A 24213-nucleotide genomic window follows, 5' to 3' on the forward strand; every position below is an offset into this window, starting at 1 on the left:
AGAAGTTTTTTATTTACCAAGAGGTGATTTCACTCATTTATATGACCTATTTGGACTCTTGACATTTAGGAATGTAAGAAAAAACTGGCAATTGCCTGTTGTTTACTCAAGGTACATTAGTTATTTTTCTCTTTTGTAGGGATTGATTGTCTTCCTAAATCAACACGGGGGGGGGGGCAAACCAGTCACCTTGTTCTTTTTTCTAAGATTTGTAATTTAAAATTGTATGTACTTACATGTGTCTTTGTATAGGGCTGTGCACATAAGTTCGGGTGCCCTGGGAAGCTAGAGGTGCAGGATCTCCTGGAGCTAGGGTTACAGGCAATTGTGCCAGATGTGGTGTTAGGAAACAAAGTTGAGTTCTCTGAAGGAGCAGTATGCATCTAACACACAACCTAAACATGTTCAACAAGAACTTTTTTTTTTTTAGAAACCCCTGTTTATACTGTCAAAAGTTAAATAAATGCAGCTGGGTTTTGTTTGGCTTTTGTTTGGTTGGTTTTGCTTCTCAGATACATTCTTTAAGGCCATATTGTAAATGGTGTTTAGGTAAGTATACAGTGAATGTTCCAAGTTTCCATCTAACAGCTCGCTTGAGTTTAGCCAAACGATTCATCTGGAGGACTTGGAGCCGCTGCTGATGGCCTTGGGCAGGTGCAGAGCTAGAGCCTTTCAAAGCTTTACTTTTATTGGTACTCCTGATTTTGCCAAGGGTAAGGGCTATTAACCCCATCCCTACCCGAATTTCCTGGTAAACTTGGGTGTAGTGCGGTTTCATGGGGACCCAGACCTTCTTAAAGCTTTGAACATTACAGCAGGAGCGAGGCCGCACCAGACTGGGAAAGGTCCAGATCGTGGAGTTCTGAAAAGCAGGTCCGCTTACTAAATTTATAGCCTTCATATGAGTTAAGAGTTGTAGATTATTCACTGGAGACCACATTCCCTATAATCAAACCAAACCACGCCAGAGAACTGGCTCAGCAGGTAAGAGGATTTAGCCAGGTCCTCTTATTCCGAGGCACCCGCATTCCAAGCCCTCACAACTGGCTGCAGCTCCAATTGCTAGGGATCCAAAACCCTCTTCTGGCCTCTGTGAGCATTGCATGCAAGCAGAGCATAAATACATACAGGAGAAAAACACCCACACCCTCCAAAAAATAAAAAAGCAAAGATAACCATTCATTGCTTGCCAATTTTTCTGCGTTGAATTAGCAAAGCATGTAAGAGCTTGTATTTTGAATGGGAAGGAAGAACTAGTTGTATGCAGGTTTTCTGCGGGAATACTGAATCATCCGTTGATTAAAGCGCGTACAAGAGGGCTGAAAAGCTGTGTAAAGAATTTGAAAATTTAGCCGGGTGTGGTGGGCACGCCTATACATCCCAGCACTAGGGAAGGAAAAGGCAGGCGGATCTCTTGTGAGTTCGAGGCCAGCCTGGTCTACAAAGTGAGTCTACGACAGCCAGGACTACACAGAGAAACATGACTACTGTTGGAAGCCGCGGCGGGACACTCGTTTTTACTGGAAAGAAACAGCCTTGGTATAACGAAAGGTTCCAGTAAGACAACGTGGTTATCCAATGAGGTCCTACGGAACCGCACAGCTACCGTTCCCGGTTGTTACTCGGGCCGTTTTTTAAGTCACACTCCCGGCCTTGCTCTCACAGGATGTAAATGCTGCCCAAACCCTCAATGCATGCTGGGAATTGCAGTTCCCTTCCTCCAGGCTGGAGGCGGCTGTGAGGTCATCGGTTGTCGCCCGACACTCTTGCACGTGGAGAGAGCGGGGTTTGCGCGCTAGCGGTCCACTGAGGAGCGGAGCTGCCTGCGCCCGCGCCTCCTGCCGCGGCCCTCCCGACATGCCGGAGGAGGCGAGCCTCCCGCCGGCCAAGAGATTCCGGCCGGGCTCCTGCCCTCCCGGGAGGCGAGTGGACATGTTGGCGGCTGGCGGCGGCGGAGCGGGAGGAGGCCGCAGGCACACGCCGCCGCTGGCCCAGCCCTCGGCCAGCCCCTACCGCGAGGCCCTGGAGCTGCAGCGCCGGAGTCTGCCCATCTTCCGGGCGCGGGGCCAGCTGTTGGCTCAGCTCCGAAACCTGGACAGCGCTGTCCTCATCGGTGAGTGGCTGCTTCGGTGGATTTTCCTTGCTCTAGACTCCTGGCTTTGCGGGGGCAATTGTTCCTAGGTGCTTCTTACACCCTTTGCGTTGGTTTCAACAAACTTGAAAGCTTTTCTGCAGGCGTAGGCAGGGACCTCGGGAAAGGGGCGGACAGAGTTATCCCGCTGGCACTGACTGCCCTGAGTGGCCGGTGTGTGCGGGGGGGAAAGACTCACCTTCCGTGACGGGATGTGGGGGCTTTGAGGAGGCAGCTGCGGAGCGGGTCCCCGGGGACCGTCACTCTATGCAGCGGTGGAGAGATGGCGGCCAGGAAGAATTCGGTTAACGAGAACCAGTGTCTTGTGTACGAGAAGAGCTTGGCAGAGTTCTAGGGCAGGGACTAATTAATTTCAGCTGGCTCCGATACACAGCGTTTAAGGTAGAGGAGCTCCCGAAGGAATGGCAGCAGCGAGAGAGAAGACCGGACAGTGCCGGCAGGGAGTGGAGTAGAGTCTAAGGAGGGAGTTACAGATGCAACTGTGAAGTTCCACACTGATCTGTAGACGCAAGGGGAGAAGTTCGCGGTGGGTCTGGATGTGTAGGATCGATTACAGCTTCTGCTAAGAAGTGTTTCAAAAGAACTTAAGAACAGCGCCGGCACTGGCCTGAGTAAATAGGCTGAAGAATGAAGGCAGTGGAAACAGGTTTCTGCTCTGGCCAAATGAGGGAAGCTGAGGAGCTTGCAAATATTTACAGATTTGGCCCACTGAGCAGAGAGGAGCTGGAAGATAGAATAGAGCTAATGGAGCAAAGATCGGGGAGTGGAAGGGAAGGGGGCCCTGGCATCAAAGGTTACGGAGAGCCCACCTGGCACAAGAGAAAAGCCATCCCAGGGAGGCAAGGGTGTTGCAAAAGCACTTGCAGCAGGGGAGTAGAGGGAAGTCATGTTTGGGGCTTTATGTGAGAGACATGCAAGAGTTCTGGGAACAAAAGTCCCAGAGCCTCAAGTAGCCCTTGGAGAGACGGAGACTGAAGACAGGCTGCAAAAACAGAAACAAGATGGACGGTAGAGCCGATGCCCAGGAGCATCTTGGTCCTACGCCTGCATGGTTGGCATGTTTATTTTAGCAATAGTCAGTTGCCTTGAAGTAGGAATAGGAAAGACGCACAAGAGACATTGATCCAAGTCTGAGGTCATTGTGCATTCAGCAAGAAACTGCAGGATAACCAGATTCTTAGCCTGGGATTCTTGGGTAAGTCAGGAAAGGTGAGCATTCAGAGGCAGGCTGGGAAAAAATGCAAGACTCGTGGGGTTTGGGGACTTCAGTTAAAGAAGATAAGCAGTAGCAAAGAAGGATGTGCAAATTTCCTGAGCTCCTCTAATCGGGTGCCGTTAGAGGTGCCCGCAGAGGTGGGAACGGCCTTCATAGGGTGCTGGCTCCATGCTCAAGCCTATGAAGAGACCTGTGCCCACTGGTGTTAGGAGAGGGCAGAGTGTTTAAATCCTTCTGGCTGTTTGGAATGGTTCATGCTAGAAGAGAGATTAACAGACACAGAGGACCCCAGAGATTGGGGCCACTCGTACAGCCTCAGGTGAGACTTTCTGTTCTGACTGAGGTTAGGGCAGGTAGGTATTGTACCCGTAATTGCATAGGCAAAGGCAGGTTTGAAGAGAGCAGCAAGCAGCAGCCAGAGCAAGGCGAACAGTATATGAATGGACATGTCTTCATATCAGCATATACCAACTTATATGACTGTCATATTTCATCTTATGTTGGGACTATACCAGTTACACACTATTGTATGCGTTTCCAGTTTTTTGTTTTTGTTTTTGCCATCATGGGGCAAATTGAATAAAACATCTTGGCCAATTTCTGCAAGTGGAATTTGAGCCAAACCATATAAACATCCTAAAAGTTTTAGGGTGTTTTTGTTGTTTGTTTCACAGTCTCTCTATTGTAAAGCTCTGGCTGTCCTAGAACTGACTGTGTAGACCAAACTGGGCTAGAATTCAAACCAATTCGCCTGCCTTTGCCTGCTTCGATTAAAGGTATGTGTCACCATTACATTTCAAAAACCATTCTAAAGGTTTTTGAAATGTAATTGGGCCTCCTGGAAAACAGTAGCAATGGCTGTTCTCCAGCAGTGTGCCTGGGTGCCTGCCTGTTACCTGAGGCTCAACAACTCAGTATTTCCTGGTGTGTTTTTGTTTGGTTTCTCCTGACTTCGAGCCGTTTATTTGGTAGATTTACCTTAGTGTCATTTGAATGAGAGTTCCTTTTCTTTCCTAGGGGAAACTGGCTCTGGGAAGACAACTCAGATCCCACAGTACCTCTATGAAGGGGGAATTAGTCGCCAGGGCGTCATTGCGGTGACCCAGCCCCGGCGAGTGGCCGCCATCTCTCTTGCTACAAGAGTCTCAGATGAGAAAAGGACTGAACTCGGGAAGCTGGTACGCACTTACTTTCTCTGCTCTTTCATTGACTAGGACCCGCTGTGCTCCTCCCCTCCCTTCCATGTTGTAATGTTGACTCGGGGTCTCCAACATGTAGCATATAGTGGCCTGGTACCCTGAATCTTCGATCCTTCTGCCTTCGCCTCCTGTGTGCTGGGATTACAGGCATGTGCCACAACACCCAGCTGAACAGCATGCTTCTTTCTTGCACTGCTCTGTAGGCTAATCTCAGGGTTTTCTCGGTTCCAGAGAGATCAGTGACTCTTAGTCCCGTCAGCTTTGATTTCATAGCTTCTGGCAAGTCAAGTAAATTAGGTTTTTCTTGTTTAGGTGTTTGGGGTGGGCGAGTGTGGTGCAACACTTGAATGGCATTGGAGGTTGAACCCGGGCTCACATACTAGGCGAGTGCAACACTTGAATGGCATTGGAGGTTGGACCCGGCCTCACATACTAGGCGAGTGCAACACTTGAATGGCATTGGAGGTTGGACCCGGCCTCACATACTAGGCGAGTGCAACACTTGAATGGCATTGGAGGTTGGACCCGGCCTCACATACTAGGCGAGTGCAACACTTGAATGGCATTGGAGGTTGGACCCGGCCTCACATACTAGGCGAGTGCAACACTTGAATGGCATTGGAGGTTGGACCCGGGCTCTCATACTAGGCGAGTGCAACACTTGAATGGCATTGGAGGTTGAACCGGGCTCTCACATACTAGGCGAGTGCAACACTTGAATGGCATTGGAGGTTGGACCCGGGCTCACATACTAGGCGAGTGTGGTGCAACACTTGAATGGCATTGGAGGTTGGACCCGGGCTCTCACATACTAGGCGAGTGCAACACTTGAATGGCATTGGAGGTTGGACCCGGGCTCACATACTAGGCGAGTGCAACACTTGAATGGCATTGGAGGTTGGACCCGGGCTCACATACTAGGCGAGTGCAACACTTGAATGGCATTGGAGGTTGGACCCGGCCTCACATACTAGGCGAGTGCAACACTTGAATGGCATTGGAGGTTGGACCCGGGCTCACATACTAGGCGAGTGCAACACTTGAATGGCATTGGAGGTTGGACCCGGGCTCACATACTAGGCGAGTGCAACACTTGAATGGCATTGGAGGTTGAACCCGGGCTCACATACTAGGCGAGTGCAACACTTGAATGGCATTGGAGGTTGGACCCGGCCTCACATACTAGGCGAGTGCAACACTTGAATGGCATTGGAGGTTGAACCCGGGCTCACATACTAGGCGAGTGCAACACTTGAATGGCATTGGAGGTTGGACCCGGCCTCACATACTAGGCGAGTGTGGTGCAACACTTGAATGGCATTGGAGGTTGGACCCGGCCTCACATACTAGGCGAGTGCAACACTTGAATGGCATTGGAGGTTGGACCCGGGCTCTCATACTAGGCGAGTGCAACACTTGAATGGCATTGGAGGTTGGACCCGGCCTCACATACTAGGCGAGTGCAACACTTGAATGGCATTGGAGGTTGGACCCGGCCTCACATACTAGGCGAGTGCAACACTTGAATGGCATTGGAGGTTGGACCCGGCCTCACATACTAGGCGAGTGCAACACTTGAATGGCATTGGAGGTTGAACCCGGGCCTCACATACTAGGCGAGTGCAACACTTGAATGGCATTGGAGGTTGAGCCCGGGCCTCACATACTAGGCGAGTGCCGCCACTGAGCTGGGCCCTCAACCCTAGTTTATGTGCTTAAGACTTTAGACATCTCAATCTTTTGTTGCTTTGATTTGAGTTTTTTGAGATAGGGTCTCACTTGTAGCCCTCACTAGCATGGAACTTACTATAGAGACCATAGACCTGGGTGGCCTTGAATTTAGGCAATCCTCCTGCCCCTGCCTACAGAGTGCTGGGATTGCAGGCATGCAGTGTCATGTCTGTCCTCTTTTACATCTATTACATGTATGTATGCATGTAATTTATCTATATTATACACATATATTTCTATAAAATATGAAACCGCTCTTAACTATACATGGGTATATGGAATGAGTCTTGGAGCTACATAGGAAACATTCATGTCTGTGTTGTGTATCTGTGTTACAAGTCAAAATATGTTGGGCCTCTTTTCACGCCTGTACGGAGGCAGCTTGAGGTACAGGTTTACTGGTTTTGTTTGTTTTTCCTTTTTAGTGTGTGTCACATAGGGAGGTCAGAGGACAATTTGGAAGTCAGATTTCTGGGCTCTGGGGATTGAATTTAGATGGTCAGACCTGCAAAGCCAGTATAATATCCACTGCTGCGTCTTGCTTCCTTACTTTTGAATTCTTTGTGATGTTGCATCGCAGTTGAAGAGCCTGGTGTTTCTCTCTCCAGACAGGCCTCGCTGCTGAGGGGGTGTGGCAGAGTCGGTCTCATTTGCTGTGTTCCCGCTGTGCTGAGGGCAGTGCTGGATGTGCAGTTAGCGGGTGTTCAGTGAAGGGTTAGTGAAAGAAGGAGTCCTCCTTCCTCACAGGTTGGCTATACAGTGCGCTTTGAGGACATCACTTCAGAAGACACCAGGATCAAGTTCCTGACGGATGGCATGCTTCTTCGGGAAGCAATTTCAGACTCCTTGCTTCGGAAGTACAGCTGTGTCATTTTGGACGAGGCCCATGAGCGGACCATCCATACAGACGTGCTCTTCGGAGTGGTGAAGGCTGCGCAGAAGAGGCGGAAGGAGCTAGGGAAGCTGCCACTCAAAGTAAGTGGGATGTGCTCAAGGACCGGCCCTTTCACTCCCAGGATGGCTGTCCTGCCCATACAGGCACACGGGAGAGAGTGTTGGGCCGGCATGGGCCTCAGCCGTCAGCTTTATGGAAACGCCTTCCGGTGTTATTTCCCAGCCCTCATTCTTTCCTCAGGTGATTGTGATGTCGGCTACCATGGATGTCGACCTGTTCTCCCAGTATTTCAATGGAGCCCCTGTCCTCTACCTTGAGGGTCGGCAGCACCCCATCCAGACCTTCTACACCAAACAGCCTCAGCAGGACTACCTGCACGCGGCTCTCGTTTCCGTCTTCCAGATCCACCAGGTACGGAGCGGGGAGGAAATCCGTGACAGATTCTCTGTCGCCTTACGCTTAGTAGCTCGCCTCTGAAATAAAAGCCACTGAACGGCTCCACACGTGTGCCACACATGGACGCAAATATAATAAAATGATCCTTTTTAAAAAGCTTATCTTCGGGCTGGAGAGATGGCTCAGAGGTTAAGAGTACTGCCTGATCTTCCAGAGGTCCTGAGTTCAATTCCCAGCAACCACATGGTGGCTCACAACCATCTATAATGAAATCTGATGCCTTCTTCTGGCCTGCAGGTGTACATGCAGGAAGAAAACTGTATAAATAATAAATAAATCTTAAAAAAAAAAAAAAAGCTTATCTTCTACATCTGTTTTTGCCTCTTTATAGTTCTTATTTTCTCTGAAAAGAAAAATAATTCACCGTATGATCAGCGGCTGTCTGACCTCCTATGAGCCAGAAAACTGTCCTATGTTAAAGGAGTGGCTTGTGTGCTTTCCTTTCTTGTTTTATATTGCAGCCCAGGTGCTATGCAGTGTGTCCAGTCTCACCGCGTAGCCCTGGCCGGCTTGCAGCTGCCGTCTTGCTGCCTAGGTTTCCTGAGTGCAGGAATGATAGGTATGCACCCCCACACATGTCCTGAGGTATTTTAAGACTTAAATATTACAAAATACTCTTTTATTTCATCAAACATTTTCGTTCCCGTGTGTGTGGTTAAAGGCTGGGAATGGGTCAGTGGGCCAAGGGCAGCTTGCCAAGAAAGTGTGCAGCCTGAGTCCAGACCCCAGCACTCGGAGAGCCGCCTGGCACTGTGCGCCTGGAGGCCTAGTAGTTGCAGGGAGGGGGATGGACGTGGTGGATGCACGGCTAGCTCCATGTTCAGTGAGAGAGCCTCGCTCAAAAACAAGAGTTAGAGATGAAGATCTGAGCTGTGGCCTCTCTGTGCCACACACATGAACACATGTATGACAAAGATTTTGAGGGATTAAGTCCTATTGTTTTGGTTTGATGTATATAGACTTTTTAGTCTCTATATTAATTTCCTGAAAAATCTAGGGTCAAACAGTTTTTATTTTAAGCTAAGTATCGCTTGCGTAGTTCGAACATTTGGTCTGGAATTGTAGCTCGTCTGTAGAAGGGTGGCCCAGCATGTATGAAGCCCTGAGTTTTATCCTGAGCTCTTCAGACAGCTGGTGCAACAGCCCTGTGCCAGCCGAAGGCAGAGTGGCCAAGAGTCCAGGACCACCCTTCCTACATGGGGAGCTGGAGCTGAGTCTGGGCTCTGGAGAACTAGGCTCAGAGCAGATCTCAACATCTCCACTAAAAGCAGCAGTTGGGCCAGGCGTGTCACATGTCAAGCAGATCAATGTGAACAATTTGAGCCTTTCAACGTAGCTGTTATCATGAGCGTCTTTAAATCCAGCCTCAGTAATTACAGTATCCGGAGCCTCGTTGTTACCTCTGTCCCTGTCCTGGGACAGGCCTGCAGTGTAATACATTTTACACTATGTCTGACGGCAGTCGTGAAGTGCTGTGTGTGCTCTCCCTCTCCTCTCTCTCTCTCTCTCTCCTCTCTCTCCCTGGGTCATTAATGCTGCCATCCAGTTGGAGCAGGCTGCTTTGCCAAGTGTCCTCCTGCCCCAGCTAGGCCAGCGCTCCAGCGCCGAGCTGTATCTATCCTCCACCTGCACTTCTTGTCCCTGTTCTTCTTAGAAGGTGTCCCCTCACCAGCTGCCTTCCCTCTTGTCTTCCATTGTCTTCATCGTTTGGGGCAGTGATTTTTTCCTTCTGGGGGACAGAGACAGAGACTTTACTGTCAGTTTCACAATGTTTGTAAGAGAAGGAAGGGCTAGTCTGCCTCTTTGAACTGCCAAAGGCCAACTTTTTTTTTAAGATTTTTGAGATCTTATTGGGGGGTTGTGCGTGTGCACGTGTATGCTGGGGGAGGGGCAGAGCACATGTAGAGGTCAAAGGGCAACTTCACAGAGTTGGTTCTGTATTCACACCTTTACACGGATCCCTGGGAGACACCACTGTCAGACTTATTTCATGTTCATAATTAAAAAGTGAAACAGAATTGAAACCCTCGTGGCAACATCACCATCATCAATAATCTCTCTCTGCAGGAAGCTCCCCCTTCTCAGGACATCCTGGTGTTCCTCACCGGTCAGGAGGAGATCGAAGCCATGAGCAAGACCTGCCGAGACATTGCCAAGCGCCTTCCAGATGGCTGCCCTCCAATGCTTGTCCTCCCTCTGTACGCGTCCCTGCCCTACTCACAGCAGCTCCGAGTCTTCCAAGGGGCCCCAAAGGTGGGTGTGCCACCTTTCTGCCCTCTGCATCACTGGACATCAGGTCAGATCCACCAGTGCAGCCTGTGCCCCGGCCACCGAGACCCAGAGAAGGTGGCGGGGGGGCTATTCAGGTCCTAGGTCAGCTGGTTGGGAGAGAACAGGTGTGGAGTGCACAGCTGCGGGGCGCTGTCCTGTGAGGAGAGCGAGAATCGTTGGGAAGAGGGCAGGCACGGAGTGCCTCCTTTAAGGGCTGGTGGGAACTACATTGCCCACAGAACCATTTGTTGTGTGCCAGGCACAGTCCGACACGCACATAAGACCATCTCTCATTCTCATGGAATGCCATGATGGACGCTGTGGACCCCAAGAAGGGGGGTGGGAACTACTTATGGCACCCAGGTAGACCCTGGCAGGGCCAGGATTCCAACTCCCATCTGTCTACCTGCTCAGGCCTTTACCTTGTTCCACTGCATCTCATCGCCTCAGATTAGCCTTCAGATCTCCGTGACAGGACCAGTGTTCTCCCTTTGTCCCTTACCAAGTGTGAGGGCTGAGATGGCTGTGACTATTGCAAACAGTGAAATCACCTTTTCCCGACCATAAGCAAGTTGTGGAAATGCATGGTGAGAATGTTTTCAACTTCTGAATCGTGTGTGTGTCATACAGCTTTTTGATTTTCTTCCTCCTTTTAGGGCTATCGCAAAGTGATCATTTCAACCAACATCGCTGAAACCTCCATAACCATTACAGGAATAAAATATGTAGTTGACACGGGCATGGTTAAAGCAAAGAAGTATAACCCTGGTGAGAAACTGTAGCTCATGAATGTCTCCTGTGCAGCGAACAGTGGTTAAAACTGTAACCCGCCATTTCCTCCCAAGTAAACACCTCATGTTTGTTAGGAGCTGAGATCTGAGTGGCAGGAAGACAGGGAAGAACAACCAGGGCCTCTGCTGGGCCCTGACAACCAGCTAAAAGCTGGGTGAGAATGGTGGCAGGAAGGCCAGGGGCAGCCTGCAACCAGTCACAGGCTCTAGAAGGGCTGCCGGAATGTGGCTGTGGTAGACGTCACGTTTCCCAGGAAGGAGGCAGGTGTGCATGGAGGGGAAGGGTTGACTATTTGACTGTCTCCTTCAAGGCCACGCTGGCTTGAAGTCAGTTTTACACAGTTCTGATTTTTGCTCTGCCTTATTCCACAGAGGTCGTTGCGCCCCCGGCCCCCGGGTTTAGTTGGCATGTTCCGCTAAACACTTCACACGTGTGCCTCCTGGTGACAAGCGTGGGCCTCTAGTTCCGGGCACAGAGTAATCCTGTGCTGGAGAGAATTGGTGTCTTTTTCTTCCGGGAAATAAATGTCACATGATCCGTTTTATAGAGCTGGGAGGAGAACAAAGGACCGTGTTATCATTGGTTGATGTATGACCGTCCTTTCAGTTAGCTAGAAACGGTCTCAGCACCAAAATCCCCAGAACCTCAGTGCCAGGCAGCAGGGACAGTCGGCCATCCTGTGGTGTGAGCTCAAGCTTGAGAAGCTGTTCTCTCACCGCCTTGCTTGCAGAGGGTGATGTGATGGGTTCTTTAACATTTCACACATGACTCATGGCTAGGCTCAGTTTCACTGTGAGGTTTAAAGCGCTGAGCACCTGGATTTGTGCTTTCTTGTTTAGCCTTGAGTTTTCCTTGACCCTTGTGTTGCAGAAACACCCAGCGGTACTCAGCACCGTTTCTTTTTGCCAGCCTTCTAGAAGCAGTGTGCTTGTGTGGTGACGCAAGGCACTCATGGCCCCTCTCCCTGCAGACAGTGGTCTCGAGGTGCTAGCTGTGCAGCGAGTGTCGAAGACCCAGGCCTGGCAGCGCACAGGCAGGGCCGGCCGCGAGGGCAGCGGCATCTGCTACCGGCTCTACACTGAGGACGAGTTTGAGAAGTTTGAGAAGATGACGGTGCCGGAGATCCAGAGGTGGGTGCAGTCCTCCCGGCCTCCTTGCCTGCTCCTCTTCTCAGGCTGCAGCTCTCGCCATTGCTTGCTGGGGAACAGTGTGGACTCAGTGGGGTCAAGAACAGCTGAAGGACCCTCGCTTCTTCCCTCACAGGTGTAACCTGGCAAGCGTGATACTTCAGCTCCTGGCGATGAAAGTCCCAAATGTGCTCACCTTCGACTTCGTGTCTAAGCCATCTCCAGGTAAGCTGGAAGTTAGTTAGACAGACGGACGCTAGCAGAGGAGCTCTTCCCCAGGAGAAGCACTTGGAGCAAGAAGAGAAGCTTCTGCCCCTGTTCTGCCGGCTTGATGTCATTGGTTGCAATGGGAGGCTCCGGTGGCAGCACCGCTGTGCAGGGAGCCAGGGAGGGCACAGGCATCCAGGAGCTGCGCCTGCAGTGCCCAGCCAAAGGCCGGAGAGGGCTGGTCTCTGTGGCAACCCAGGGCGTGATCAGTCCCGGCCCTTCCTGGAGGAAGAGCCTTTAAGAACTGACACTAAATGGTGGCAGCTTTGGTGCCTGGGCCCTTATCACCAGGCCATTTTCTTTTTCTTTAAGGAAATGCAGTTGGTACAAGAGAAAGTAAACTGTCAATAGGTGTCCCCACCCTGAACCCCAGTCAGTTCTCTCGAAGAGACATTTTCTGGCTGTGTTCTACACGAAAGTGTGTGCATGTGGAAAAGTGTTAGTCTTTAAAAACACAACTAGCACAGAGGGCACACTATCCCATAAATACAGAGTTTAGGGTAGTGCAGCCAACGTCAGTGTAATGCTGCCCGTGTCATGGGAGCCAGGCTCCTGGACCCCGCCTCACCATTTGCCTCCCCCATTCCTCCCATGACTGTGTTAGACTCCTTGTTATTTAGTGGTATCATTCAGGCTTAGAGAAGTGTGAGGACAGTGGCGGGTGGCCTTGGTGGTGTTCGTAGAGTTAGAAGCCCCCAGAAGCACTCAGCTAGCTGCCTCTTCTTCCTGTTCTGGACTTCCGGCTCCTTTTTATGTCTCCGTTTCTATAGATCACATTCAGGCGGCCATTGCCCAGCTGGACCTGTTAGGTGCTCTTGAACATAAGGATGACCAGCTTGCCCTGACTCCAATTGGAAGAAAGATGGCAGCATTTCCTTTAGAGCCCAAATTTGCCAAAGTAAATGACCCCTCCTCCCCATTCCCCTCTCTGCATTACAGGTTAGGAAATGCCCAAGCCCAGTTCTTCCTGACTAACCTCATTCGCTCTCCTAAACACGGCCTATCGCCCTTACTTTGTGTGCAATGCTGATTTATGTTGTGTGTGGGATTCAGAGGCCTGCCCACAAAGGTTTGGAATCCCACGGGGATGGCATCTTTCTGTTCCAAAGAAGTGAATGGCATTGTCACAGCGTTATGGTCCTTAGGCCACCACACTCCTTAAAGGGAAGCTGCAAGAGGCTGCACAGAAACACTGTTCAGAAGCTAGGAAGCCTGACTCACACACTGTAAATGGACTTTCCAGACTATCCTCCTGTCCTCCAAATTCCACTGTACTGAAGAGATCCTCACCATCGTCTCCCTGCTGTCTGTGGACAGCGTCCTGTACAACCCCCCTGCCCGGAGAGAGGAAGTGCAGAGTGTCCGGAAGAAGTTCATCTCCAGTGAGGGGGACCATGTCACTCTGCTCAATCTCTACCGGACCTTCAAGAACACAGGTGGGAACAAGGTGAGCCTGGTTCATGCCTGCAGGCATGTGCTCTTCCATATACCCTCTTTTGGCAAACACTTCTCCAGCCTAGGGGCGCGTGTCTTTAATTGCAGCACTTGGGAGGCAGAGACAAGAGGACCTCTCTGAGTTCAAGGCCAGCCTGGTCTACAAAGCAAGAACCAGGACAGCCAGGGCCACACTAAGAAATCACGTTTTGAAAACAAACAAAAGGCCAGACGTCATCTCAGAAATGTGTGTGCTGGGACATCGCCAGGAAAGTGTTGTTTAGGTGTTTGTGCTGCTGCTCTTACACAGACTGCGGACAGGCTAGTTCCATGTATCTTAGCCAACACAGTTATGCCTCACTTTGGGAGGGTGGGTTCCCTGGGACCAGCCTAGCCTTGAACACCTGCCTCTGCCTTTCTAGCACTGAAATTCAAGTAGTATACCACTATGCTCCTGTTTTCGTTACTGTAAAGAAATACTTGAAATAGGTCATTTTAGAAAGAAAAGAGATTTATTCTCATATTCTTGACTGGTAAGACTTAGAGGCCTTATCTGTTGCTTCACAGTAGAACAGCACACACAGCAAGAAGAAGGCAGTGCGTATCTATCTGGCCTCTTCCTCTTCTATAATAGGAACCAGTGTGGATTTGGTCATTTTCCAGATGTCCTACTGCTTTTAGAAACACCATAATTTTTAAATTGGGGTGCATGCGTGCATTTCTGTGAGCGTGCTGTAAGCCTGTGTGTTTGCCTTCTTCCTCATCTAGGTATCACATGCTTGCTGTTGTTGTGGAGGCCAGTAGAAGGCAGAGGACTTCAGCTTCCCAGGAATGGCTGTAAGCCATGCCGGAAAGTAGCCCTGGTCCTCTGGAAGAGCAGGCAGTGTTAACCCTCTCCAGCCCCTAAGTTTTTAAAATTTGTTTTGTTTTGGTGTGGGTTTTGGTTGGTTGGTTGGTTTATTTTTGAAACAGGTTCTCATTATATAACCTCAAGGCCTGGAATCCCCTGTGCAGGCTGACCTCAAACTCAGACCTGCCTGCCGCTCCTTGCCAAGTGCTGCCACGCCAGATGTTTCTTGAAGGGATTTTGTTTTGCTTTGTTGAGAGTCTTACTGTGGCTCAGGCTGACCTGAATTCACTATGTAGATCAGGGTGGCCTCAAACTGAAGAGATCTGCCTGAAGTGCTAAGATTAAAGATAAATTTTTAGATTTATTTTAAGAAGGGCGGTCGTGGTGCATGTCTTTAATCCCAGCACTCAGGAGGCAGAGATAGGCAAGTAGCTCTTGATGAGGTCAAGGCCAGCCTGGTCTACAAAGAGAAACCCTGTCTCAAAATATATATTTTACATATACATATATATACATATTTTATATATACATATATATTTTATATACATATATAATATATACACGTGTAACATACATATTTTATATGCACGTGTATAATATATACATATTTTTACATATATAATATATACATATATACATATTTTATATATTTTTTTAAATAAACTGGGTGTGTACTAATTGTGTGTGTGTGTGTGTGTGTGTGTGTGTGTGTGTGTGTGTAGGAGGGAGGGAGCTTGTGTGGTCAGGGGAGAGCTTACTGTGCTATCCTTCCACTGTGTATGTGCCAGGGCTCCACCTTGGGTGGTCAGGCAAGCAGGTCACTAGTGGCAAGCACCTTACTCACAGCCATCCTACTGGCCCACAAATACCATAATTGAATTAAGTTTTCACTTAGGTCTCCCAATAGGGATTCACTGAAGCTTTTGAGAATATTCAAACCACACAAGGTGTTTTCTTGTTTATCTGCTCAGCTCTTATACTGGTTTGTTTGGTTTTTGTTTTTGTTTTTTTTAATATTTTATTTGTTTATTATTTATATAGTATTTGACCTGCATATATGCCTGCATGCCAGAAGAGGGCACCAGATCTCATCTTAGATGGTTATGAGCCACCATGTGGTTGCTGGGAATTTAACTCAAGACCTTTGGAAGTATATCCAACATTCTTAACCTCTGAGCCATCTCTCCAGCTCCCTTTTATACAGGTTTTTAATAAGACATTTCAGTGCCTTATACTAAGATGGGAAACGGCAATGTATTCTCTGTCTTAAAGATGGTGATTGTGCCTTAGTGTGCATTATTTAAAACAAGTGCTGCCCTGCAGTTTTAGCACTTGTTAACTTTGCTATATTTACTTTAGGTTTTTTTTTTTTCCCTCTGTATCTGTATGTGTGTGTGTTCAAATGTACATGGGTGTATGCACACAAATATCCAGGCACCTGTAGAGGCCAGAGGACAGCTTGTAGGAGTTGGTTCTGTTCTTCCATGGTATGGGTACATGGAGTTTAATTCATGTACTCAGATTTGGCAGCAGGCGACTTTACCAGCTAAGCCATCTCGCTGGCCCTCAGTTTATGTTTAGACAAACAAAACGGGTTTGATGCAGCACAGAGTGCTGGGCTTCCCTGCTGAAGACTGCCCTGCCCTTGGTGTGCTCCAGCAAGAATGCGCCCGCCCACTTGTTTGTCTTTCTGTGTGCGACCCAGGTTGACCTCAGACTCGTGATCTGCAGCCTCCGAGTGCTGGACCACAGGTTTGTGCCACACACTCAGCTCGAAGGACATGCTTTCAACAGGCTTGGCTAGCTGTTTGGTTGGCTACATATTAAGACTGTATCAAAACTAGGAAAGGAAGCATTTGCTTCATATCCATCCACATTCTGGCCTTTCATCTGCTTCTGTTTCCATCACTGCAGTGTCATCTTGCTCAGGTCTCTGTGCTCAGGAGAATTCTGTGAGGCCAACAAGTGAGCATAGGCTTGTTGGGCTGGGGTCTTGTGGCTCTGCTTCACCCTGCTAGCAGGCCAGACCGTTAGTACCTCCTGGACCTGGACAGAATAGTAGAATTCCCATCTCCACTGTCCTTCCAGCTGTCAAATGAAATCACTGGGTATCTGTCTCCATGTTCTAAACCTCATTGCCTCCACCCTCAGGAAACAAGCATCCTTACCTAAGTTTATTGAGCATTCTATGTCTTTTGCCCATTTTTCTCCAGTTTCTTGGTCTTTTTCTCACTGGTTTTAATAATATTCTAGAGGTACATGTCGGTAATGGGGATGGTGGTGCATGCATTCCAGTGTGACTGTTCTCATGATGACCCTGGGGTGGGAATATTTAAGTTTTATTTAACTTTAAATATTCATATTTTTTTTCCTACTTCATAGTTTTTAGTGTAAAGCTACTTTCCTGTATTCCTTTTGGTACCTGAAGACCCCTCTGAATTCTACTGTGCTGTCAAGGTCTTGTAAGGTGCATGTTTCCTCTGCATTGAAATGAAAGGATTGAGCTTTCTCTCTTTCTTGTATTCAGGACTGGTGCAAAGAGAACTTTGTCAACAGTAAGAATATGCTGCTGGTAGCTGAAGTCAGAGCACAGCTGAGGGAAATCTGCTTAAAGGTAATACCTCCCTTTCCAGGAAAAGGTTTTATTTTCTTATGGGAGTCTTGAATTGCTTATTGTCAGAGGTATGAAAGGAATTCTAATGGTAGAAAAAATTTACGTACACAAGAAAATGAAAGTTACCCGTAATTCTACTCTCTCCGCTATTATGGTTTATTCCTAGGAATCCATGGTGATTCGGGTTTTCTTTTCTCTCCCCTCCACCAACCCCCAGTCCACGCTATTTCTGGAGGTTGAACTCAGGAGGCAATGCTGAGCCGACAGCTTGCACATAGTTACATTACATCTACGACTTACCTTCCTCTGAGTGGGGCTGCTTGGTATGAAACCCTGGACCTCACATGAGTTAGAAACTTTGTGACTGTTTTCTGGTTCAAGGAAAAAAAAATGTTTGCGAGGACCAGCATTTGGGAGACAGGCAGGCATATCTCTGCAAGTTCCAGGCCAGCATGGTCTACCAAGCTAGTTCTAGGGCAGCCAGGGCTACATAGTGAAACCCTGTCTTGGAAACAAAAACAAAACAACAAAAAACAGTACTTAAAATAAAAAAGAAAAATTGAAAAACATCAGGGAGGCAAAAAGATGTTTTTAAACCAGGGTCTCGCTCATGTATGCAGTGACTGTTGTGGGCTTGAACCTTGGAGGCTGCCAGTGTGTGGGGTCAGGAGGGCGGGGTCTGCCTCTGTCGCTGCTTTGTGCTTCCTGTGGTTCAGCTGGTGCTGAGCCTGAACTGAGCAAGCTTCGGTGTCTGCCTCACAGGCTCTGCAGTTTCTCCATCCTCCAGAGACTCCCTCGGCGACGCGCGGGGCGGCTGCCTTTCTAGCTACAACTTTGTCTGTGGGGGGAGAGGGGTTAGGTGGAGGCAACCTCAGCACTGAGGTCTCCAGGAGACCCAGTCTCTGCTTTCAAATCCCACAAGTCTTCAGCTGCCGGGGGAGCGGGGTGTGGAAGGGACTTGGCTCCCCGGAGTCTGTCAGTGAGCCACGGCAGGCTGTGACAACCGGGCTGGTCCACCCAGTGGCCTCATGGTTAGGATGTCACACTCCAAAGCTATCTCAGCTCTGTCCCTCCTCAGCTGTCTACCCCTGGGGCTGGGCTGACTTCAGCTTGGACACAGACACAACTGAGCTTCCTCCTCTGCAGCTGTGGAGCCCAGGGCCATTCGGCAAGGGTTGTATACTGGATACACTCTAGGCCCTTGAGCAATGTCTTTAGTTTTTTGTTTTTCAGATTTGTTATTTTTAGATTATTTTATGTGTGTTTTGTTTGTGTAAAGGAATGTTAATTCAGAACATGACTGCTCTGAGAAGAGATCACACCCAAAGACTTTCTAGATCTATATGATATGGCTGGAATACAGATACGCCTTTATTCCTGGGAGACAGAGGCGAGCAGATCTCTGAGTTCAAGGCCAACCTGGTACAGAGCAAGTTTCAGGTAAAGAAAAGCTGAGGTCCAGTCGTGGTGGTACAGGCCTTTAATCCCAGCATTCAGGAGACAGAGGCTTGCAGATCTCTGAGTTCTAGTCAGGGCTGTTCAGCCAGTTCTCCTGAGGCAGTGAGCTGAGGCAGTAAAGTGGCACTGAGTTTGTGGCAGTTCAGTTTGTGGATTTTCAGAGAGTTTTACAGAGACAGGTTGTAGGGAGAACAAGTGAGACACAGGTAAAGACAGAACAAGCCAGAGAATGAGAAGGAGCCAGATGATTAGAACATATTGCCAAAGTTAGTTTGAGGCCAAATAGAGCAATCCAGTCAGAAGCTGTGAGAGAAGCCAGTTTGAATCACTCAGCTTGGAGAGGAGTTTAAGCCAGAAGAGCTGAGTTGAACCAGCCAGCAAGAGTTCAGAAGAACTAGAAAGCTGGAGCTCATTCAGCAGTCAGTCTCCGAGGCTGAACACATTGTAGGCCTAGGTCAGATTGTACGAGGCTAGAAGCTTCCAGGGCTAGGTTAGCAGAAGGAGGCAGTAAGCCTCCAAGATGACAGCTCACTGTGTCATCTTGGAGAGATGTGAAAGTTCCTTTTCCATGCTTGTATGTCTATATGTGCGCTACATGCATGCTTGGTGCTCGTGGCACTCAGAAGAGGGCGTCTCAGACTATGTCCCCTGGAGCTATGATCGTGGATTTATGAGCCACCGTGTCCTGGGAGTCAGTTCCCTCTGGAGGGGCAAACAAGTGCCCTTAACAACCAAGCCTTCTCTCTGTTCTCATCTGATAGATGAGCTGAAAGCACAGAATGGCCACTATAAAGTAAATGAGTTTTCCAAAAGACAGAGTGACAGTTTCTTAGAACCCATACACAAAAGCAGAGGCACGACCCCACAAGGTGCTGAAAGAAGGCGTGTGGGGTGCAGCTGCTTTCACTCTCTGGACTCACTGATCCTCTTGTCCTTGCCCCTCTCCATATACTTCCTTTTCTCTTCTCACCTTCTACCTCCGCCTACAAGTAAGAGCCCCTCACTCAGGACTTCAGCAGTGAGTGCTTAGAGGTCCCATTTCAGAGGCTTCGCAGATCCAGCACATGGCCCCAGCAGTGGAGGCTTCCATGACCCGGTCAGCTGTTGTGTAGAAGGGCGCTGGCTGCAGAGGTGAGGGTGGTGTAGCTGCTAGGAGTAGCATATGCAGAGGCCTGGAGAGGGGAACTGCTTCACAGGTCTGTGAAAGATGAGGTGTTTGGTTATAGAAGGCCGCAGGGTCCCTGCAGAAAGGGGCTTAGAAAAGGCCAGGCCAGGTGGGCTGGCTCGTGGCTCAGCCAGGGCTTCCCTGTGAGAGGCTGCCATTGTTCTGTCAGGAGTGGGGAAACTGACCATCTGGAGAAGTTGAAGCGAGAACCACGTGGCACTGCAGGAGGGGCAGGTGGCCGCAGGCTGAGAGAGGACCCTGAGGGGATTGATGGGGAAAAGCACGCTGCTCTCCCGGGGTGTCCCGGTGCGAGGGTGGCTCCCCGTTGTGTGGCGCTGTACCTGGAGAGACGGAAATCAGGCATCTGCTCAGCCCAGACAGGGAACTGACAACAAACCAAACTAAAGACACCAGTCCAACGCGGTGAACCAGTGAGATTCACAGGGGCAGAAATACTTAAAGACAGCCCGTCACCAAAGCCCACCCCAGCATGGTGACAGCTGCTGAAGTTGGCTACAGCAGCATGCTGTAAACCTCCAGGCTGACCAACAGGCTGGAGGCCTGAGCCTCTCCCAGGAAGCTCCGCTTCTTCACAGTCTGACTGGGCTGGGCTGCTGTCCCTTCGCTCAGCTGCTTTGAGCCTCTTCTAGGCAGCTCAGTCTTGAGAGTGTCTCAGCAGTCCTTACAGCTTACACATGCTGAGAACGGGCTGATGTTTCGGGGACTCCTGAGCCTTTGAGTTGTTTGCCTAGTGAGCCCCCTGCTGGATGGAGTAAGCGTTTACCTCCCTTTAGAACACTGTGTATTGTGTTGTGTCGTGTGTACAATTCTTGCCTTCAAGTACCAGTGTGTCTTACACGTGCCTTGTACCCAGAGAGCTTAGAGAAAAGGTGTCCCTTCCCCCATCCTGTATCTTCATTTGTTTGTTTCAAGGCAGGGTTCCTCTGTGTAGCCCTGGCTGTCCTGTACTCACTCTGTAGACCAGGCTGGCCTCAAACTCAGAGATCGCCTGCCTCTGCTCCTGAGTGCTGGAGTAAAGGCATGCACTTCCGTACTGTATCTTAAGGAGCTTCTCTCCATGCTGGATGGTTTGATCTCGGAAATGGCCGCCCAGCACGCCTCGCCTGTGTGTAGCTTGTACTGATGTGTCTCTCAGGTCTGCTGGGCTGCCGTTTTCCTGCTTGGTTCTGTTCTGTTCTTTCTGTCTACCCTTCCTTACCTGTGCCCTCACCCTCCACCTGAGCTGCTGCATTTGAAGCAGCTCCTTTGATATCAGAATCTCACTGTGTCAGCCGCACTTTGTTCTGTTGCTCCCTTGCACTGTGCAGCATTGGGGAGCAGTAATGTTTGAGTCTTTTCTGTCTCTTCTGACACAGATGTCGATGCCCATCATGTCATCTCGAGGGGACATGGAGAGTGTTCGCCGCTGCCTGGCTCACAGCCTCTTTATGAGTACTGCAGAACTCCAGCCAGATGGCACCTACGCCACCACGGACACACATCAGCCAGTGGCCATCCACCCGTCGTCTGTCCTCTTCCACTGCAAACCTGCCTGCGTGGTGTACACGGCTCTGCTCTACACCAGCAAGTGCTACATGCGAGACCTCTGCGTTGTGGATGCCGAGTGGCTGTACGAGGCCGCCCCTGACTACTTCAGGAGGAAGCTGAGAACTGCCAGGAACTGAGCACAGCAAGGCCAGCACCTGGACTACAGCCATCTTCCGGACCCGTTCATACTTAGACCCTAAGAGGCTGAAACTTGTTTGTACTTGGGGTTTGACTGGGCCGTTTGGGGTGACTGAATTAACTTCTGAGCCTCAGTGTCCTTATCTGCCAGAAAGGGGTAAGACTTGGAGTTCAGAGTAATGAAGTTTAGAAAAAAAAAAATGAATAGAAGGTTACGCACAGAGTTGCCTGACAAAAGATAAGAGAATTGAGGACTTGTAAGCCATTGTGAGTTGTGATTCTAACTAGGTACAACACAGCCCCTGGAGCCCTTGGGTCGAGGAGGAGTTGCCATAGGAAGCCACAGGCCCAGTCTTTTGGCCTTGGGTGGGGAGGGGGAGGAGTCACAGGAAGCCGCAGGCCCAATCTCTTGCCCTCTGTGTTCCTCCTTCCACACCCTCCCCATGGACCCCAGGACTAAGACATGCTATGCAGACTGCCACTGAGCCAGTCCTCAGCCTCACCTTCAGTGTCTACCTGTGTGTCTGTTAGAAAATGGGAGCAACTGGCTCCCACGGGCATTTCCAGAGCAAGGTAGATTCTGACCTGTTGACCCTCACAGCTCAGGGTGTCACATGCTCTCCTGTCTCTCCAAGCAGAGACCAGCAGAGGAGTTCCTTGGTACCTCTGTGGTTTCGTGTCCCCAGCAATGCTTTCAGGAGACCTGTTGGTTTCCTGAAACAGGGAGCCAGCTTTTCAGTGCAGCGGCCTTCTGAAGCCTGGTGGTAATGTTCTCTTTAACTGGGCACACTGTGTGCACACAGGGGAGGCCTCACCCAGTTCAGCTGTCTGCTGAGGTGGGGCCCTGGGTCAGAGCTGCTCGTGGGAAGGAGCCAGGCCAAGTGGTTAATGGCTCAGAAGCCAGGATGTCAGTTTGTCTTTTCTGCAACACCCAGTCTTTGTTTTGGGTTTTTCTGTTTGCTTGCTTGCTTGTTTTTTCTTGGGGGCAGTTGGAGGCAGGGTTTCTCTATATAGCCCTGGCTGTCCTGGAACTCACTCTATAGACCAGGCTGGCCTTGACCTCACAGAGATCCTCCTGTCTCTGCCTCCCAAGTGCTGGGATTAAAGGTGTGGGCCACCACCCAGCCAGTCTTTGTATTTTTGATCTCACTGATTTTTCAGTGTTCTTGGTGGGGCCTGGGGACTGTTAGCCTTGCTACTTCCTGACCCTGAGGGAATTTTTCAGAGAAGCCTCTACATCCCATTCCTGTTTAGAAAAGATCCCTCTTAGGATTGTAGGAGCTGACAGTCCCTGGTGTGGCAGTACACGCATCTTATCAGTGCCAGCTGGGAGGCTTCCGGTTCTAGGCCAGCCTGAGGACTAGACCTTGTATCTAGGTGGAAGAAGAAAAGCACACTTTCCCAGAGAATGTTTGAACCTAGAAAAAGACCAAATTTAGCTCTTTTATTGTGCTTAATTGGTCCAAACACATCTGTACTACTAAGATTTTGTCCTTTATACAGTGAGTTATATTGCTTATAAGCAAGGGGCCAGACTGCCTACAAGGTACTTCAAAGACAGTGGGCAGTTTCTTCACTCTGAGTCCAACAAGCTCTTTCCAGAGGGCATAGCCTGACTGGGCACTTCATTGCCAGGGTCTCATTGGTCCACAGCTATGTCTGCTGAGTCTGGTCTAGGCTTTAATATAGCCCAAGCCTCAGGCAATCAGGCTTTAGCCGGTGCTTAGAGTTGTCAGGGTACTTGGGACTTTCTCTTTGATAAAATGGTTACATTACCAACTTTCTGAAAAGCTCTCCAGAAAGGGTTTTCTTTTTAAGTGTATTTTTTTCTATTTATGCAAGGTTTATTTAGCCTTGCCTGGTAAGAAGAGCTTTCGTATTCTTAATAGAGCATTTGTTGTGCTGGTTAAAGGAATCAGCAAGGAGGCAGTTTACTCCTCAGCAATGAACATTCTCTGTTCCTCAGGAAACCAGCAGATTGTTTTCTGGGTCACAGGAAGCTTAGCTTGCAGTGGCTGAGTGAGTGAGGGCTGGGAGGTTAACCTGGAGAGACTGCAAAACGGGAAACTTCACAGAAAACGACTGAAGGTGACGTTTTCTAAGTTAACTTTAATGTTTCTGTATGGAAATATGTTTGTCCCTTTAACATTATGGTAGAATTTTAATAGAGTATTTAGTTTTTTATTGGGCTTTAAAAAAATGCTTTTCAGCAAAGCTGCTCAGGGATTAAAGCATATGGAAACCTCATCCTGACTCCACATATTACTGCAAAGAAGTTACTGGGCTGCAGGGAGAGTGTTCTTTAAGCTCTCTTAGGAAAGTGGAGTGTCTCATGGTTTTTGTGCAGTATAACCCGAGCTACTTTTCCAGTTGTCAGACTCCAAAGTAGACTCCAGTCTGGACAGCACAGCCTCAGGATGTTAGCAGCACCTGCTGGCTCCAGAGTGTGGGGCTGTCTCATTTGTAACCAGGACCTGCAACACCCGTGGCAACAGTGTTATGAGCTGAAAACCTGTGCACCTCTGCCAGTTGTCACAAGAGTTCAAAACAAAGCGTTTACTGTGACACAGATCTTTGTACTCCAGCTACCAGGATCTATTTGGAACTGTGGCCATGCATCTAAGCTGCCTTTCCTTGAGCACATAAGCTAGACCTACGCGTGGGGAAACAATTTTATATTGGTTGCTGTGATGTAGAAAAGTAACAAGTTGATTTGGACTTGTGCTGATTCTGTCTGCTCTCAAACATGAGAACAGTTCTTGTATATAATGCCCAAATTTGCTTTTGACTATCAAAATCCATACAAAATGAATCTTGTATATGATTTGTGTGGCCTCTTTTGTGGGGCCTCCTTCCCCTTATTTATAGAATGCTATTCAGAATATTAAACAGTCTTATTG

The 24213-nt window shown here is 49.2% G+C and overlaps 1 protein-coding gene across 1 annotated transcript; it reads left to right on the plus strand.

Moving 5' to 3' along the window:
• The first annotated feature begins 1718 nt into the window (after window positions 1-1718).
• Dhx33 (DEAH-box helicase 33) lies at window positions 1719-23400 on the plus strand. Its single transcript, XM_021661343.2, has 12 exons — window positions 1719-2113; window positions 4386-4546; window positions 7046-7273; window positions 7434-7604; window positions 9717-9902; window positions 10577-10688; window positions 11683-11842; window positions 11976-12064; window positions 12877-13004; window positions 13350-13553; window positions 16918-17004; window positions 21004-23400. The coding sequence occupies exons 1-12, from the start codon at window positions 1858-1860 to the stop codon at window positions 21310-21312; spliced, it is 2091 nt and encodes a 696-aa protein (XP_021517018.1). The 5' UTR covers window positions 1719-1857; the 3' UTR covers window positions 21313-23400.
• The last annotated feature ends 813 nt before the right edge of the window (window positions 23401-24213 follow it).

This window comes from Meriones unguiculatus, chromosome 11 (assembly GCF_030254825.1).
Source record: "Meriones unguiculatus strain TT.TT164.6M chromosome 11, Bangor_MerUng_6.1, whole genome shotgun sequence".
NCBI lineage: Eukaryota > Metazoa > Chordata > Mammalia > Rodentia > Muridae > Meriones > Meriones unguiculatus.

Excerpts from the sequence above, each read along its gene's own strand:
- Dhx33 (XM_021661343.2), top strand. The coding sequence starts at position 1,858 with ATGCCGGAGGAGGCGAGCCTCCCGCCGGCCAAGAGATTCCGGCCGGGC. Across the intron at positions 12,065-12,876 it reads CGTGTCTAAGCCATCTCCAG|ATCACATTCAGGCGGCCATT; the intron begins GTAAGCTGGAAG and ends CCGTTTCTATAG. Across the intron at positions 17,005-21,003 it reads TGAGGGAAATCTGCTTAAAG|ATGTCGATGCCCATCATGTC; the intron begins GTAATACCTCCC and ends CTTCTGACACAG.